The sequence below is a fragment of the Lutjanus erythropterus genome, chromosome 1 (assembly GCF_056507025.1).
Source record: "Lutjanus erythropterus isolate fLutEry1 chromosome 1, fLutEry1.hap2, whole genome shotgun sequence".
Classification (NCBI taxonomy): Eukaryota; Metazoa; Chordata; class Actinopteri; order Lutjaniformes; family Lutjanidae; genus Lutjanus; species Lutjanus erythropterus.
Genome location: NC_139317.1, coordinates 19,387,142 through 19,406,311, shown reverse-complemented (window position 1 = coordinate 19,406,311; position 19,170 = coordinate 19,387,142). Strand labels below are relative to the sequence as shown.

At 37.6% G+C, this 19,170-nt stretch overlaps 1 protein-coding gene across 2 annotated transcripts; it reads left to right on the top strand.

Moving 5' to 3' along the window:
* Positions 1-1,437: 1,437 nt before the first annotated feature.
* Positions 1,438-11,633, top strand: dhodh (dihydroorotate dehydrogenase). Of its 2 annotated transcripts, none has more exons than XM_084715962.1 (9): positions 1,438-1,566; positions 3,223-3,435; positions 3,533-3,732; positions 5,851-5,933; positions 6,374-6,561; positions 8,326-8,439; positions 9,382-9,535; positions 9,632-9,791; positions 11,180-11,633. In XM_084715962.1, the coding sequence occupies exons 1-9, from the start codon at positions 1,549-1,551 to the stop codon at positions 11,322-11,324; spliced, it is 1,275 nt and encodes a 424-aa protein (XP_084572088.1). In that variant the 5' UTR covers positions 1,438-1,548; the 3' UTR covers positions 11,325-11,633. The 2 variants fall into 2 exon arrangements, with proteins under 2 accessions (XP_084572088.1, XP_084572096.1); XM_084715970.1 differs by having other exon boundaries at positions 1,470-1,566; positions 3,293-3,435.
* The last annotated feature ends 7,537 nt before the right edge of the window (positions 11,634-19,170 follow it).

Sequence of the window (19,170 nt, the reverse complement as noted above, 5' to 3'; positions counted from 1 at the left end):
ACTTCCGTCACTGGCACATGGAAATAAGGCGCTTTCTCCAGAAAAACTCTGCATAAGTTCTCAATACTTTAGGAAAATCACTGCAGCCACTCAAACAAGATGCAAAGTGTGAAGGAGCCACTTGGCATCAGCAAAGGTCACACAGGTTTAAACTTCAGTCTGTACTGACCAAGGAAAGCTTTCAACTTTTTATTTGCTGTTTTAACATTAACGACTGTATACATGTATATAATGTATTATAATCATACTGTCTTAAAAATAAATATCTTATTCTATTCTACTCTAAATATCTACCACCTTCATGAGAGGCACCTGTCAATCATGGGGATCATGTGATCGCTAGCTTGTGTGTGTGCATGACCAATGGACCTCAAGCTTGTCCACAGTTAATTAACTACTGGACCGATCAGCCTAATTCTTTTTGTGGTTATTCACAACTGTTTGTTCAAAGATCTTTGTGATTCAGAATTTTTGAAAAACCTGAATTTTATGCCCTTTTGTTTTGTTGGCCACAGGCATTATATTTTCAGGTCATCCCATTCTTGTCTTCTTCAAACTTGACACAACTGTTCACTTGTTCACAAATGTTATTTTCTTGATATCGATGTTCTACACATACGCTGCACTGGCCTTTGGATCATACATCGTCAGCAACAAGTACATGTGAACAGGGAGCCTCCTTTTTCTTGGTTCAAAGTCAATGACATTTATTTCTTAACCAATCTCAATGAAACAAAAAGGGATGTTAATTATTAATCTTTAATTGATTAATTGCTGTTAAGAATATAACCAGTGACTGCACCTCAACGGACTTTGCTTTGTCTGATGGAAACACTTTTTGAATAAGGAAATAAAAACCTAAAATGATGTGAAGATGACAAAAAAAAAAAAAAAAAAAAAAAATTGAAAAATTGAAAATGAGTGAAACCCACTTGTTTTTATCTTATCGCTTATTAATGATTAATTGATTTTAGCGTTTCAACTATTGGTTAAGGAAACACAAAATATGCAACCCTAGTTTGGAGAGGCGTTGGTGACATCAGCAGTTAAAAGCAGCTAATACTCTGAGTAGTTTTTGAGATAAATACTTAATTATTTTTCTAACACCAGTACTTTTACCTGTAATTGAGTAATATTTTAGCAATGTAACAGTACTTGTACTTGAGTACAGATTGCATAAATATATGTATGCCATAGTATGACACATATAACTATAATAATACTAGTAGAAGAAAAGTAAAAGAAAAGTAATTCTTTAACATATTCTTAGCTAGTGTGGGTGTCCATTTTTTCATTAACGTTATCATGATTACATTAATCATAAATATATTGTTTTTTGTACTTCAAATATGTGCTCCATTTCAATACCTAGCCAATTACATGGATTCTGCCTTGACTGAATGGCCACCATCCCTGCATCTTCTTCTCCTCCCACAGCCAGGATTGAAATCTCGCGAGAGGACGTGGAGGAAGCTGTCACCACGTGTGTTTGTGTAACATGTTAGGAAATGCATGCAGTGCCCTTAAATGCAATGACAGAGCTGCGTCATGGCGGGACATCTGAAGGTAATTTCAGAGACGATCTAATATCCTTCATTTTTGGCAGAAAATTTGGCAGAATAACGCGACGTCGTAACGTCGTAACGACGCCTCCTGGTTGCTAACGGTAGCTCGGTCGCTTTGCCTGAAACGTTAAACCAGGAAGCGCCAGTGATTAGTTCACTTTGCTGTGTCTTTGCATGTTAACACAGAAACACATGCAGGTCTTTACCATCAGCTGTACATGCAGTTCATGACCATTTGTGGCGGTCACTGTAAGAAATGAAGATATGAAGACAGATGTTTTTGGCTCATGTATTCAGGACTATGCTATTTTTTTTAAGCTATTACAGACAGAAGTTCCTTAAGTCACTGTAGTCTCCTCCAAAGATGACCTCTTATCACATATCAAGACGCTAACTGATGGTACTGAGACATTGAAGAAGATGGACATTAAAAATCATTCATCAATCATCAATCACTGTTTTCATTTAGCACAAGCCAGTCTAACTAGCAGGCAGTGATGAAAAGTAACTAAGTACATGTACTCAAGTATTATCCACTATATTTCAGAGCAAAATAGTGTATATTTTATTTTAATACATAGCAGCTGATTATGTTTATTTGATTTGATTTCTACACAAAAACCACGTATCAATCTCTTAGATATGATGCATTACAATAAACAACAATACACTTAATTGTCACTGTGTAAGAGTAATGAAATGTTTGGAGCAAGTCTATAGATTTAAGAATAGAAACTGCACTAAATATCAACACTATAAAGTGTAAGATACAAAATATAGAACAAAATAAATAAGGTTGAAGAACTATATATACATAAAGAAAGTGTGTGGTATTGAGAACAAAATATCCAAGATACAAGATTTGATGTACTCATCATCTTAAGTCAGGGTTGTTTGGCGAGATTTAAACGTAGTTTCCTCTCACAAAAAACATTTAAAATGATATACAATAGGTTAGTTGAGGAGATAAAAATTAAAGTATTTTACAAGGAGGAGTGTTGAGGGAACATGTTGCACTGTAGTGTGGTGGTACAGCAGCAGATACCTCTGTATATCTTGTTATACACACAGATAATAATAATTAATTGCAGTAATTCACTGATTTTAATTGACTATTTTGATAATTGTTTAATATCTCTGGATTGTGGACAAAACAGGACATTTGAGGGTATCACCTTGAGCTTTGAGAAACAGTGATCAATTTTCTGACATTTTATAGACCCAACAACTAATTGATTAATCAAGAAAATAATCGACACGTTAATCAGTGATGGAAATAATCATTACCTGCAGCCCCATATTACACCTCCTCAGATAATGCGCCCATAAATACGTCTATTTCAGTATTAATATGGCTTCTGTGAAACAGGTCTACCTTTCTCACGGCAGACATTTTGACTTGTCATACCAGGAAAAGCGTAGGTGTAATTAATTTAGTCAATGACGGCTCATGTCATCGTTGTTCGTCATCCTCCCTGATGTTCAAGCATGCACTAAGTGATGAGTGATGCCTGTGTAATTTGTTTCCTTTCAAAATATTAAACTGATTATTTAACAAAACACTGTATAGAAACTCAGGTTACTGTGGAAACATCATGAACACTGTTACTGGATGCACAGTTTGATGTTATGTCATTTTTTATGCTCTTGTCAACAGAAGCAGTTAAAAGACGCAGTGAAAGTCATCAGCTCAGGTAGCCTTTTGTTTGCCTCCTACCTCACTGCAGTTGGAGATGAGCGTTTCTATGCCAACCAGCTGATGCCCCTGCTGCAGAGAATTGTGGGGGCAGAGACAGCGCATGTGTTGGCAGTGAAGATGACTGGACTGGGTCTGGTTCCTCTGAACCGCTACCAGGACCCTGCGTCGTTGGTAAGCGTGATGCGTCTTCACTGTCTGCTCATTGTCTTTTCTCATTAACATCTGGCTGATCCTAAACAGCGTAAAATTTGTTTCCATGTATCTACAGGAAGTGAACGTACTGGGATTAAAGTTCAAAAACCCTATTGGGATTGCAGCAGGCTTTGACAAGCATGGAGAGGCTGTAGACGGGTTGTACAAGGTGGGGTTTGGCTTCGTTGAAGTGGGCACCATCACTCCCAAACCCCAGGAAGGGAATCCCAAACCACGTGTGTTTCGACTCACTACAGATCAGGCGATTATTAACAGGTAAGTTTTTTTAGGCACTATTGTCAAAAGAAGAGACACTTAATTAAATAAGTAATGAGGGCTGTGCTCAACTGAGTGTAGACAAAATGTGTCAGGCAGATGGCTGTACTGTGAAGGAAGCTCAACACATCAAGGTTTTCTTTGTATAAGCTGTCTCGAGAAAACCTAAAACCCTGATCAGGGATGACGAGGATCACAACGGTGGTTATCAAGCTTTCCACGGTAACTCAGGATTTCCTCATCAGTCAGGTTATGTAATGTAACAATTAAAGGTTAAACCTTTAATACTCAGTTCATCAGTCAATCAGTTAAACTGTTAAAACATACAAAATACATTATTTAATAGAAGAATTAAGTAATTATAAAAAAAAGTTTGTTGCTTGGTAAAAACAAAATAGCCTATTTCATTCACAAACGTAGGAATGCCACGACCCTATTTGAAGTCTGAAAATTGTCTGTGGCTCACTCAAACCTTTAATCACAACTCTGATCTACACACGAGACTAATTGTACCAATGAGATATAAGATATGTTTCAGTATCAATATGAAAGGTCCATCAGATACGGTTAAACACCTGTCAAACTACATCAAATAAAAGAAAACTACACATAACTTAAATCCCATGGTATTGTTTTATTAGCTATGATCATTTTATCATTATTTTGTTAATGATGAATATTTTATGGCAAATTCAAACGTAGAAAACCTAAACTTAAAGATGTTTTATTTGTTTATTTTTGTGACCTCTCGAGGCCCACCGCAGGGCCTCACGGCGCATCAGTGGGCCACGGCTCACACTTTGGGAGTCACTGGGCTATACATTCACTTCTTAAATACAACTGGCGCTATGGGGGGATTTGTTGAGACAGCTGTGCACACCAGACTAACCTCACAGCATGTTGACATGTTGCTATTTTGAAATAAAAGCCAGTAGACAAGCACATTTAAACATGACTCCTTTCATATGAAAGTTTAGTCATTTTTAAATGTGTCACAGTCATTCATCCATTCTAAATAGTATGTAGTATGTAATGTCGGTCAGCTATCAGTCAGGGAAAAAAAAGTTGAAACTGTTTTGAATCATAAAGAAACAATATTTACCACGGAGTCGCTACCTTTACAGTGACATTCAAGACAGTCTTTTTATGGAACAAAGCTTCATGGCCTTTTTTTATGTTGCACCTCAAAGAGTTGATTCAGTTCATATAACAGTAAAGGAGCCACATTAGTCTTTATGTATTATACATTTAATCCTTAAGATATAAAACCAAAGCAGGAGATGGTAATGTTACTGTGTAATGCTCTGTTTCACATGGCTCTGTATGTGCAAAGAGATTATGCTGCCCACAGGTTTGTTTTGATAGGGTTCACATTTATCAAGCCATGAATGTGTTTTCATAGATTTTACCTAATTTTCTTTGCTGTTATAATTTACAACATAGACTTAAATTGATCGAAAGAGGTAAATCTTCCTTAACCAGCTCTATGGATCTTTATTATACACCGTGAAATTGTGAAATTATGTTAATTTGCATTTATTGCAACAGCCGGTTTACCTCTCAATTAAAAGCTTTGCTAGTGGATCTTTGTTGTTGTGACACATTTTACCTTCATCAAAAAATTGCAGCTCCTGCGATTTGAATATTGCACTTGGCCGTATAGCGATTAAGATAATATTTTTGATTAATTGTTCAGGCCTAACAATGACCTGATTTTTATCATTAGGTCTCATCTATGGCTAAAGGAAAGGCGGTACCTCAGAAAATACACTGATGGCTGAAGATTAGGCAGCTGAAAAAAAATGTGACTGAATAAACAGGCTCATGAGGAATAATCCAGCATCTTGGTTGCAATGGGAGAGGATTATCTCTGCATTAGAGCTCCAGAGGAGACAAATTCATACAGATCCCACTTTCTCATAACCATTTTCCTTCTATTTTTCCTTCCTTTCAGTTCATCAACATGTTAACATCATTATTTGTATAATCTCTCCAACCAGATATCTGCATATGATTATCATGAGACAATAGCCGATGGGTTCCTAGATTGTTCTTTTTATAGAAGAAAATGTAAAAGCCAGAGCTACAAAATGATGCATGTCTGTGTGCTTCCACCAGATATGGATTCAACAGCTGTGGTTTGGTAGAAGCACAACAGAGGCTGAAGGCCAGAGGAGACACACAGCAGCGACAAAGTAAAGGTTAGCAGGTGCACCTTTACACTCTCTGTACACATCTTGTCTCTGTAGGAAGAATTCAACCTGTTTTTAGTTTTCCTTTTAGAAAAAATAAGTTGCTTTCAATTTTATTTGTGCAATTTAAATCTGCACTGTGTGTTCTGGGGGGCATTTATCATTTACTGGTCCCTTAGCTTATAATCAGGAAGCCAAACGCTAAATTTGGTCTGTGGTTAAGTACAAAGCTCCATGTCTTCTTATGTGTTTTACTGAGTTTGACCTGTCCTTGTCCCTCGTTTTATTGTGTCTGATCCATACCTGCTTTCAGCCCATTTAGCACATCAGCTGCTGCTGCCCCAGTTGAGTCATTTGTCTGATGATGCATCCTGTGTTTGTGCTTGTCTGAACTTTCCTGTTTGTGTGTGTGTGTGTTTGCATACGTGCGCATTTGTCTGTGTTTATAGCTGGCCTTCCCCTGGGCATCAACCTGGGGAAGAACAAACTGTCCCAGGACGCACGGGCAGATTACTTAGAGGGGGTGAGAGTGCTGGGCCCGCTGGCTGACTACCTGGTGGTCAACGTCAGCAGTCCAAATACGCCGGGGCTGCGGGATCTACAGGGGAAGGCTGAGCTCCACCAGCTCCTACAAACGGTAGGACTCTCCGAATGTTCAAGAAATTACTGGCCTGGAACCCCGCAGTGATAAATATGTGAACACAAGGAAAGGTCATCATCCGGCCTTATTGTCTGACCTTTCCCCCTCAAAAATAATTGAGTTTAAATTGCAAGTGAAAAGAAGATATGATTATATATAGTGGGTCTTAATTATAAAGATGCGTTAAATGACTTTACAGAGAAAAGAGCCAAACTTATTCTAACAATAGATAATTAACAAAGATGGGCTCTTAGAGAGCACAGACTAATGCCATGGCAAAATTCCCACTGTGCTTATGAAAGTAAAAATTATTTGTGTATCAGCCCACTGAGCTGATCCAAAATTTGATGCGTTCTTCCTTGGCTCACACTACACCCTTCCACCTTCATGAAAACCCGTCCAGAGATTTTCGGGCAATATTAAGTACATTGCACATGCAGAATAATCAACAACATATTTATGCTTCCAGACAACTCAAAACTCGACACTTTCCAACCTCCTACAACAGTACAATAGAAACCAACTCAAGGTCAGAGTTCCTGCTTGTGAAAATGACTTATACTATCATATAGTAAAACAGTTCTGCATGTAAACAGACACCAAAAATGTCACCAGTATTTTGAAATGCCATAAAACAAAACCTCACGTTATTTTTCCTCCTCTGTGTCATTTATGCAAGGAGGCTGCACTGCTGAGGTTTCAATTGAGTGTATACTCACAAAAAAAAGGTCATCAATTTTTCATAATCAGCTTCGTTTTTTAATTATTTATGGCATTATGGAACGCTTTGTAGTCAGAAGGTTGAAATTTCAACTGGGAAATTACGACCTCGAACACAGCATATGTTGACATTTGCTCAGTTAGAAAGTGGAAATAAACACACAATATGTAAGTTCTGCTGCTATGGGTCTCTCTCACATCGGGACAGTAAAAAAAACATAGTTTGATGACACCATTAGATATTGTGGGATCTTGGAAGTTGTTTTCTTCATTGTTGAACAGCCATGACTGGTCTGAAAATCTATCTGAGGTGTCTCAGTGAATCATGTTCACAGACTTGGCAATACTGAAGTTTTATTTATGTTATGTTTAGTTGCATTTACCAACTTCCTTCCTCACTCTCTGACAAGTCCCATGTTTTCCCTCAAAGTCATAACATCCATCAGCTAGTAGGAAAAGTTTCCTTGAATAAATTATGGATTTCTCTTGGTTTGGAAGCATTGGGGATAATGTAAGTACACTACTTAGCAAACTATAGTGTAGCCTTTTTAGACATTTTAATGCAGAAATGTTACATATATCTTAAATAATATTTCCAATGTGCAGTTGTGCTACAGCTTCTGCAGCTTTAGCGCCACCATCAGTAAGGAGCAAGGGCAGGTTTACCCTCGTAGTGAAGGGAAATATTAGCCCTGACAGGGTTAATGAAGTCACAGAGCAGTGACAAAACATATGATGAAAGCCCTGCACCCTTTCAGATCAGTGTAATCACAGAGGTTTCAATGTGAATATAAACATGACATATTTCTAAACAAACTACCTGAAAACATTCAGATTCAGATTTGATAAAATGATTTGACGAAACCCATCCCGGGGGCGAATGTCAGGGTTTGAAAGCATCGTTTGAATCTGTGGAGGAGAAGGCTGAAATTTTGCTCCTTTCCATCAGTAAGATTTGAGATCTGACAGCGCAGTAGTAGCTCTCTCTGCCCCCGTCACCTGATCACCTCATCCACTCACGCTCTCGTACAATCTGCTCAGGTGTTGAAGGAGCGTGATGCCCTGCAGGGAGAATACAAACCTCCAGTCCTGGTGAAGATCGCTCCTGACCTCACTGCACAGGACAAACAAGACATCGCTGATGTTGTCACTGAGGTGGGAATTTTGTTGTTGTTGTTGGAGTCATTTTTCCTAACTGTGTCTTTGATATGTTTTTATAGCTTAATTAAATTTCTTTACATTCTTATTTGTTTTTAACCAATAAGATTTTATGATAAAATTCTCTGTAATATTGGCATGTTTCATTTCTTCTGTATTCTCTCTGATCTGTGGAGTCTCTTTGGAGTGATTAAAAATGTTATTCTTAATTTTTTTTATCAATCTGGCTAACATTAACAATACCAGAAAAAGTATTTCTCAGTTCTACACATTCTTCTCTAACAGAATCAACTCTTAAATCTGTAGTCTTTCTAAATTGTTGTGTTGTTTGTATTTTTTTTTTTTTATTAAACTAATATGACAGAAATGGGGAAAAAATGTATCTTTGTGCTAGTTTTTAAAAGTGATTTGAAACATGTTACAGATTCAGCTCAGATCCACAGGTAAAGCTGCTTGTGACTTTCATAATTAAAATGACAGCAGCTTTTAACTAATATAACTTTAGTCATATCTTTAGTTTCCTTCTTGCTTCAGGAGTTTTCTAAGTTGCCCTTTTAGTTTGCACATCAAATCTTGTGGTAAGAGAAATGATTTATGGTGCTGTTATATTAATCTTATTTTTAACCTCAACAGAGCACTGTTTAACCAAATAAATCTCAGTTGCACAACCATTTGGCTCCTCTCTTCCTCTGCTTTCATAACCTCATCACCACTTGAGGTGTGTTTTTGTGCTCATTGGAGCGAGAAAGAGACAAACCTTCCTTAATGGAAGAAATGTTAAAGAGGGCAAATAAAAACACAATTTAAACAGCGCTCTGTTTTTGTCACGGACACATTTCACATTAGAGGTCTATACTGTCGCCTACATGCATCAGTTCTGCTCCTGTGGATTCAGCACATACGGTATGTCACTCACTTCCTGTCCTCGCCTGTTTGCAGCTGGGGGTGGATGGTTTAATGGTGTCTAACACCACCGTGTCCAGACCAGAGACACTTCAGGATCCACATAAGTCTGAGGTCGGTGGGTTAAGTGGCCAGCCTCTCAAAGACCTCTCTACGAACACTGTGAGAGAGATGTACAACCTCACCAAAGGTACTTATTTACACAGCAGTGTTTCCTGCACGTTTCCGATCACCTGAGGATTAAGAGAGCGCATCTTAAACACGTTTCTTAATAATGTTTTTGTAGGTAAAGTACCAATTATTGGAATTGGTGGTGTGGCCAGTGGACAGGATGCACTGGATAAGATCCGAGCTGGTGCATCACTGGTTCAGCTTTACACAGCTTTGACGTACCAGGGTCCACCTGTAGTGACGAAGATAAAGAGAGAATTGGAACAACTTCTGAAGTGAGTATAACTGAATGAGACCGTGAATTAAAGTCAGGGCAAAACTAGTGGTATTTTAGGATTTTTTGGTTGGATTCCCTTCAGATAAATAAAAGATAATTCTGGTTTATTAAACAGTGTGTGCCAGTGTTAGTGTTCAGCTTGAATGTCACAATAACAGTCTAAAATGGGAAAGACCTCTTCTGCAAATGACTGTACAAATAGATTCAACAAGAAATCAGAGCGATCTTTTTACAGACTATCAAAATCTAAAGCAAAGAGAAGAAAAGAGATTGTGCTCTACAAACACACATAACATCACGCAGCCTCACTCTGGTCATAACTGCAAACATCTTTGCTGCTGCATGAGAACATGTGACTCCAATAATGTTACAATAAGATTATCTGTACAGACCTGTCGACATACAACCTGAATGTCCTTTGGTGTCCTCGTCATTTTAATTTTGCCAACAAATCCCGCCTTGAAGTAATGTTACGTATGACCAAGGCGTTTGTATTCCTGCCTTGCTCTGTGTATTTCCCTGTTGTAGAAACCAGGTCCATATAAATGTCAGGAAACCAGATTCCTGGCCACATGTCGTGTCCTTGAACCACTGGTTCTCTGTTGAGTTGTAAAGGTCTCTGTCCAACTGCCTTTAATTTAAGCAGTTAATAGTTTGTTTTAGTTCCAGTTTTGCAGTTTCCCTGAGTCGTGGCAGCCATGTTGCAGGATGTTTTGCCACTCAGGCCGACCGAGTGAGCCTGTTCTGGTGGGAAAGTGACATCAGTGCATTCCCTCTGCTGTACAAAAACCCTCTATTGCTGAAATCTTTGAATGCAGCTCTGAAAAGTCTGCAGGGCAAGAAACACAAGCAGTCAGACAGGTTTTAATCAAACCTCCTTGTCACCCAAACACTCATTTGAAAGAGAAAATTATGACTAAAACTCACTTACAGGTTTCCCAGTTCAGGTTTGACTCTCTGTGAGTGGGCTTTGCATCAAATTAAAGTGATTCAGATAATCTTTTTTGTGCAGATTGAATGATTATCTTGCCCCATCGGACTTCTTTTGAGCGTTGTTGCCATAATCCCAGATCACTGCAGATTTGAGTTATAACTGATGGAAATCATGCCCAAGCTGTGTAAATAAGAACATTATCAATTATATTCATTCTATAATGTTTATAAAATCTTCTCTCATGAGTTTTAGCATAAGCCTGTTCATGCAGCAGTATTTGAGAGCAATAGGCTCAAAACTGCATGGAAGTCATGTTTCTCAAAGACTTATCACATTCATTTTCACGATTTTCCTCACATTCTTCCCACTACGGAAAACCATTCTACAGTCCTCACCGTGAATATATTTTAATTCCCTACAAACTAATTCTTTTTCTTTTTTTTTTTTTTAAGGGAACAAGGTTTCGGCAGTGTATCGGAGGCAGTCGGAGCAGATCACAGGGGATCAGATGCAGCAACTCATAAGCCACTTCTGTTTAAAGAGACAGTAAACGTTATCGCAGACACAGCAGCTGTAGACGCCATCTCCTCCAACTAAACCAAACCATGACGGATGCTGAGCATTTGTGATTCCCTATCCGTCCGTCTTGATTTCCAGGATGAGATACAGTCTGAACTGTTTGGGAAACCATGTTTTCAGTATTTGTGGTGAGGAGTGCAAATGCTGAATGCAACAAATCTCTTTTCTTCTCACCTTTTACTTGAACATGATGGTGATGTCACTAATGATAAGTGTTTGTATCTCTATATCAAGGAGCTAAGGTCTGTTTGTAACTTAATTTCAGACGATCATCCTTTGTTACAGTGTAACAGCAGTAAGTGAATCTCAAACTTTTTTTTTTTTTTTTTTTTTACAAACAAAGTGTTTTCTTGGGTAAAGAAAATAATCTGACATGATGTTATATGGATAAAACAGCAAAACTTGTCAGTTATCCTGCAGTTTAGGAATTATCAAATAACATACATTTAAATGTTGACATTCACTGCATTAAAAAAAATAGATGTTATTATTCATAAATTAAAGGCAGAGTATGCAGAGGACACATTCCTCTGCACAAAAATCCAGTCAATCACAGTAACAGCTCAAATGTTATTTGGGTGTATGATCAAAGTATTTATTTTGCTCTGTGCAATGAGAAATGACCTGTAGCGGGACTTTTCGTGGTGTTTTTGAGGTCTCTGTTTCAAGGTGCTGTGAGTCCTGTCCCTGACAACTGACTCACACTGGATTTCCCAAATAAAAGTCTGATGTTTTATTCATTTGCTTCCTTGCTCAGATTAAAAAATATAACTTTTCTCAAAAATGGAAACTTTCTACTAAACAAGAGCCACAGAGCTCGCTGCATAAAAAACATGCTGGCCTGATAGATATTAGGCTCCACGGTTTGCTTTGGTACCACGAGAGAGCAAAGTGCAATTTGCAGATATCTCATTACATCATTTCCCCACATTTTCAGCTGACATTGGACATTGTTGGAGATCCATTAGTGAGAACAAACTACTGTTAAATCATGATTGACTTAACAGTAATGTGTTGATTTAACATGGTTGACTAACAGAAAAAATAAATTGTGGTGGTGATGGTGATTTTTCTTCTGATTTCTGTGTAATTTCTGTCGTATTTGAACAAGATGACAACACCTTTGACAAACCAGAGTCTTGAGTTTTATTATTTATGTGGTATCGAATCATGAATTGAAGTGAGTTGAAATACTTCTCTGACAACACCACCACAACCACAGTGTCCTTTGAAACTTTCTGATCTGTAACTTGTGTTATTGTTTGCCAGTTCGAATTAAGGCTGAACGTTTGTCAATTGAGTGAGTGTCTGTTCATGAGTCATAAGAAAACATTAATAATCTTCTAGAAGCTGTAAATGTTTTTAAAGGTTAAATTGAAAGTTATTGATATAGTCTGGCAGGTAGTCACAGAGGGTGCACTTTCAGAGCAGTGGGCTTTTGTTTTCAGGATAACAGATATAAACAGCTGATCATGTTACAGTGGAAGACTCGCCATCCCAAGGTCTGTGGCTCCAGCTCGTTATTTGGACTGCAGTTTTTGGATGCACAATCGTTACATATTGCTCCTTATATATACACTTTTCTGATGGGAAGCGACTGTTATATATGCCAAATCAACCAGAATCCATTAATGAAATCAGTCATTTTAGCTACTGTCTGCAGCTGCCATGATTGGTTAGTTTGTTTACTTCATTGTGCGACTTCTACATTTTAAAAGTTAGTTTGGATTCACCAAAGTCAGACAATAACACAAACAAACAAATTGATTGAGGCAGCTGAAGACCAGCATCTCCTGTGTTCTGTGGGGTAAAGTAATTTTGACAATGGAGTCTGGCTGAGCTTTGTCTTTAAGAGTCAGTACACATGTTCAGCATCTGGCAGCAGGGTTGGAATAATTTCTTTGTGTTGGATCTGAATGCACGGTGTCGTCCCTAGATGTCAACAAACCCTGTTGTGTTCTGGTTTGTATGTGGACAACAGCACGTGTTACGGCGAATGATTCACACAGACTGAAAAACATGCTTTAAGGTACAACTAAAATCAAAAACAAGGTTACACTCTGGGAAGAACTGCGGGAGTGTCAACTTTGAACAAGAATAAAAATCATTTCCCACAGTCGTCCTGCAGAGAAACCTCTTCTGCCTGAACAGAGTGATCCCTCTTTACCATCAGCAGTAAACGCAGTGGAGTTCTGATTATTTAAGAGATTTTCAGCCTTGAAAGAACTAAGATGACTTTGCCGTGTTCCCTGCAGCAATAGAGAAAGCCCATAAAGTCTTCTCCCCTCAGCTGAACTCTCACTCCCTTCCTCTTTTTAGCTCTGGGTATCACATTTGTGGAGGCTGCTGCTTTTATTGTTATTCTTGGGTTTTTCCTCACTCATTGACACATTGAGATGCCTTCCCGGCCTATCACAACACCGCCTGCAGTGGTCATTAGACGTCGCCAGTCGAAGTGAAGGCAACAGCACTGTGAGGATCAGCTGTCTCCTTCTCCACCTCCTGAGGCCAAGTGCACACTGGCTTGTGAAGACAGGAGAAGGAGAGGCTTGGCTTCCAGACAAGTGTAACTATAAAACTGGTGGTCACTTAGATGTATAGTTTCGTTATGTAACATTGATCATAGAAGGCATCACTTATCTGGCCATAATATACTATTTGCACAGTGCTTTGATTTAATTTGAAGGTCAGGGTTGCTTGTACATCTCCCGTTATGCACATATTCACAAGGTCAGCGATGAAGGCTCGAGCATTGTTTTTCTGCTACACAGGAGTGTGACTAACGAACTCGCTAATAAACTGTTATCTGTGGAGAGCAGATGTGCTGGTAATACACATGCAGCCGGTGAAGAGGAGGGAATTAGTCCTTGTTTCACTGCAGAAGGAGACAAACAAATACAAAAAAAAAAAAAAAAAACAGTACTGAATGAACATAAAAGACACATCCTGCCTTGGTAATATCTGTATGTAACACATGTAACCCAAACAATTCTAATGCAGAGGAATGAGGATGAAAAAGAAGTAGCCTGGGGTCTTCCTCGTTTATATCACACTGCCTGGGCCGCAAATAAATTTCATTATTGATGATACCTTTTTTTTTTTTAATTATTGCGTATAGCATTTTGAAAAAATACAATTCCAGAGACCATACTCACCAACCTTGAGACCTCAAAAATGGGGAGGTTTCAATACAAAAATGTTGAGTTTCAAAGACTTTGTTAACTGTGTCGAGTGACTTTTAAATAAAAAATAAAATGGCGTTTTTATGTGAATACTTTTACTTTTAATTATACATAAATAAATTTTCAGAACAGAATATGGAAGAGTTCGTCACTCTAGTATGAACCTCTGAAGTCACCTCTTGCATAAATCTGTCACTAATATTCATCGGTTTTCTTTCTTTCTTTCTCTTTCTTTTTATTTGCCCCTGCTGTTAATTTTCAGCATTGCTATCTTTTGATATTTGTATCAACACTTTTAGACATATGAAACTTAAAAAATTAATTTTATTCTTCTGTCTTCTCATCTGGATTGGCCTTGCTTGTACTGTAAGAAAAATAAAGTACGGACAGCTGAAAAATCTACTTAAGTACTTTTTACTTTGTTACTTCCCACCTCTGATCTCTTATTTATTCCTTTGAATATCATGTCATGTTAAAAAAATATACATAATTAAGTTCCTATTAAACATAGTGTATGCTCTTTTTTCAGTTCATCTGGTTGCCTTTTCACAATCCATTGGGTGTATTTACATTTCTTGTTTGCTTTTGAACAGTTATGGTTACAGACTTACAGACAAGATGTGTAATAAACAAATTAAACATGAATTTGACTGATAGCATCACTTTTTCCAGGTTTTCTACATACACTGTGATAATATTGGTTTTGGGAATTCGTTTGGCCACAATAATCATGTATGGAAAATCTGATATTATAACAGCCCTAATCCATTCTCATGTAAATTTCTCTTGCATCAGATGCTTTAATTAACATCAGAATGGCATGATAGAGCATAAAAAGCATCTAAACATAAATAACATCACAAAATGAAAGAGAATCTATGAAAAGATCACAGCCATATACAAGGACCAAATACACCATTCGTGTATCTATACATGGAGGTATAAACACAGTCCCTGTAAGTGTGTGTCATTGCACAGTCGATATGTGGAAGAGGGGGTGGAACTATTGGATGGGCTGCCATGAGATCTTCTATAGACATTTATGTTTCCCTGAGGATTAAGTCTTCTGTCTTCAGTGATCTGCTGACCTTCCCTCAACTCCACCAGCAGGTTGACATTTGATTTGTCTCAACAACATTGATGTCTATGGTGCGAAGAGGGCGAATCCTAATGATTTTGATTTTTCCGACTTCATCTTGCACCACTATGATGTTGACATTTGTGTGAGTGAGTCCCAATACCCCCCCCCGCCTCAAGCCTCAAGCTCTGAACCCTCACAGACGTCAGCTGACGACACCTGGTGTGCCTGAGTGTGAGAGTCTGCATGGATGGACGAATGGGACACTTTGTGACATATCAAAGTGATATAAATACATTATGAAGAACATAAACATAAAAAGAACACAACACATACTCAAATATAAATGTGCTGTGTCGGATTTTAAGAAAAAAGTGTTCACGATGTTTCAAAAGCTTTATACTTTTGTTGTTGTTTAATAACCTGAGTGATTGAAGTGAATAATTCATTTCAAGGAGAAAAGGTCATGATTTAATAAATTTCTATTTGTGAATAAAGAAGTTTGCATATAGAATGATTAATAATTATATATTTAAGAGCACTTTAATGCTTCTAGGGATCCCACCTGGTAATCCTGTCTAATGCTCTGTTACCAGGGGATCCCCAGAAATGTTAAAAAGCATCATTCACAGCGCTTTATATATTAGTTGCCTAAATGTTACAGCGTAGCTTTCTGTGTACTTACTGCTGTAATTCTAGCATTGTGTGTGTAGTTAATGGTATTCATTGATACTTATGTTCTCTTTACCATCTGTCTCTCACTCCTCTTGTGTTCTCCATTTTTTAAAGATTTTCTTTTGTGTGTCATTTCAACAACATGGGTTCTCAGACAGAATTGAAACTGGGATTTTGCAGTTTTCTGATATACATCTTATCCTTACCTTTACTACGTCACTGGGACTTTCCCTTTTGCTTTTTTTCAATCCACTGTTCTGGTTTGATGAACCCAAATATTTGTTCTGACATTTCGATTCTGATTAAGTTTGTCTTTTTACTTAATATAGATGACATTTACAAACATGATTTGTGGGGGGAGTTTGAAGTATTTTTTTTTTTGTGTGTGTGTGTGTGTGTGTGTGTGTGTGTGTGTGTTTTTTTTTTTCTGGAACATGAGTTGGCAAAGCTAATGAAGCATTGCTTAAATCAAAGAGACTATTGAAGATTTCACAGGCTTGAGGAGCAGCAGGAGGAAACATCCGATGTCTTCTGGGTCGTTGGTCACAAAACTAATCAACCCTGAATGTTACGAGGTGATACAAAGAGGGTTTCCGGGTCATTTGTCAACTTCAAGAACAAAATTTAAAACCTAACCATAAAGAGAAGAAAAGCTGTTTATAAGGGCCTTTAAAAAAGAAACATGTATAAGAGTACAGTATATTACAAGCCCAGTGAGCCCACAATGCATCTATTCTCATTTGACCACAATATGTTTACTGTAAATATTTCAATTAGTCAAATCTTTCTAATTCACTTTAAATAATTAAAAAACATTTCATGCCTGCATTTTTTATATTTTATGTCAGTGACAGTTCTGGCTGGAGACATTATGTTTCTGGGTTGTCTGGATGCATGTCCTATTCTTGTGAACTATCTGAAGAACGTCTTGAGGAAATTTCTTCAAACTTGGCACAAATGTCCACTTGGACTCAGGATGAACTGGACAGATTTTGCAAATCAGTGGTCAAAGAGGAAGGTCACTGTGACCTCACGTTTGTCTCATCCTTGTAAATGCAATATTTCAGCAAAGCTTGGAGGGAATTCATCCACTTGGATGAACTATTCTAATGGAGCAACATCAAATATTCAGTTTGATTTTTAGCCTGTTATGAACTACTGTTATGAACTGTCGGAAATCAAGGCTATTTATGATGCAATTAGATAAATTAGTGAACAAATGAGACAAGAACTCAGTGTATACTGTTATGCATTGAATGTATATTGCTACATTGACATAGCTGAACCAGTTGCCTTAGACGTGTTATGTGCCTAACAAGTATTATAGCCTAATGTTTGCAGCATTAATGTTAACAAACATAGCGTTAGTCATTAGTTGGTTGCCTTGCTGCCCTGGTGTTTGGCATTTGTGCCCTCAAAAAATTGATAACACCAAAGGAGAAATGTCCTTGCCCCTAAATATGAAATTCCAGGCCTGGTGAGGAAGTTATTCTAGGGTACAGATTTATTAACAAGTCTAACAGCCTGACTTGTATTATATAAAACCAAACCAAACATAATTTGTTTGCTGTCAGTAGGTGTAGATCTAAGGAAGATCACTAATTATTTAAATATGATTAAAACACTAAATTACCAAAACCTTTTATATGTTTAAAGAAAGAAGCAACCCCTGAAAAAAAGGCACATAAAAAACCACGGTGGATTTTACTGAGAGCCGAGCACAGTGAGGCTTACTGTGATGAATGCCGATGGCAGCTTCATCCTATGGGGGAGGCTTGTGAGAATCATGGAAATTCTTGAGAGGCAACCTGCGTTAGCCTGCCAAAGACTTTAGATCGATACACCGCTCAAACAGGACCGTGACCACAAACACAGAGGAGATATCGACACTGGAATAACTTCAGAGCAAGAGGATGAAAGCCCTGCAGAGACACACGCCGAGGCTCCAAATTAAATCTCACTGAAAACCAGTGAAATTACCTGAAAAAAAAAAATTCACAGACAGTTCCCAGTTTTACTGAGCCGTACCAAATCTGTGTGGAAAGCGGAGAAAACTTAAATCTAGAAGCGCTCCTGGGATACAGCTGCATCCAAGTCGACTCAAAATAAGATTTGCTGCCAAAGGTACATCTTGTGTGCAAAGTGTTGAGACTGAATCGTCAGGGCTTCTCTCTTCTCCTGTATACAGTGCAGTGCACGTTTAAATTCATGGTGCCTCACCAGACTGTGTTTGGTACATGTGGAAACGTCAGGAAATTGTGTCACTATTTAGCAGCACACAGAACTGTATCTTAATGAGCAACTCATACGTCGCCTCAGAATGACCTCATAATAATCGGTTATTAATCCTGATCAGTAATTTTGCAATGTAACATTTTGTTATCTTTTTAGCTAAGCCAAGAATTAAATGTTTAGTTAATTCTGTCTCTAGTTAGGTAGAAAACCATGAAACATTTTGGTACCTTTTTGCTAGAAAGCAAACAACGAAACCTTTTATTATTCTTTTAGCTAGTTAGAAAACAATTAAACATTTTGGTAACTTATTAGCTAACTAGCAAACAATGAAACCTTTTATTAACATTTTAAATAGCAGGCAAACAATGTAACATTTTGTTAAACTCTTTGCTAGTTAAAAAAACAACAACATTTGGTTAATTTTTTAGTGTGCTAGGTGTAGTGTTTGTGTAATGTTTTGTCAAAGATAACAGAAGTGTATAAACTTAATGGTTTCCTCTGATTTATACGTCCCAGCAACATAATGTAATTTTTATGTTTATTTTAATTTGGGTGAGAAAGCATTTCCATACTGATTAAACGTGGATTTACTTGGATTTACTAAACAGAGATTAGTTTTTAATTGTGCAATAGAGCTCTCTTTAACTCTGATTAGAACTAATCTGATATTAAATTAATCTTTTTTGGTGTAACC

Excerpts from the sequence above, each read along its gene's own strand:
- dhodh (XM_084715962.1), top strand. Across the intron at positions 3,733-5,850 it reads GATCAGGCGATTATTAACAG|ATATGGATTCAACAGCTGTG; the intron begins GTAAGTTTTTTT and ends TGCTTCCACCAG. Across the intron at positions 5,934-6,373 it reads ACAGCAGCGACAAAGTAAAG|CTGGCCTTCCCCTGGGCATC; the intron begins GTTAGCAGGTGC and ends CTGTGTTTATAG.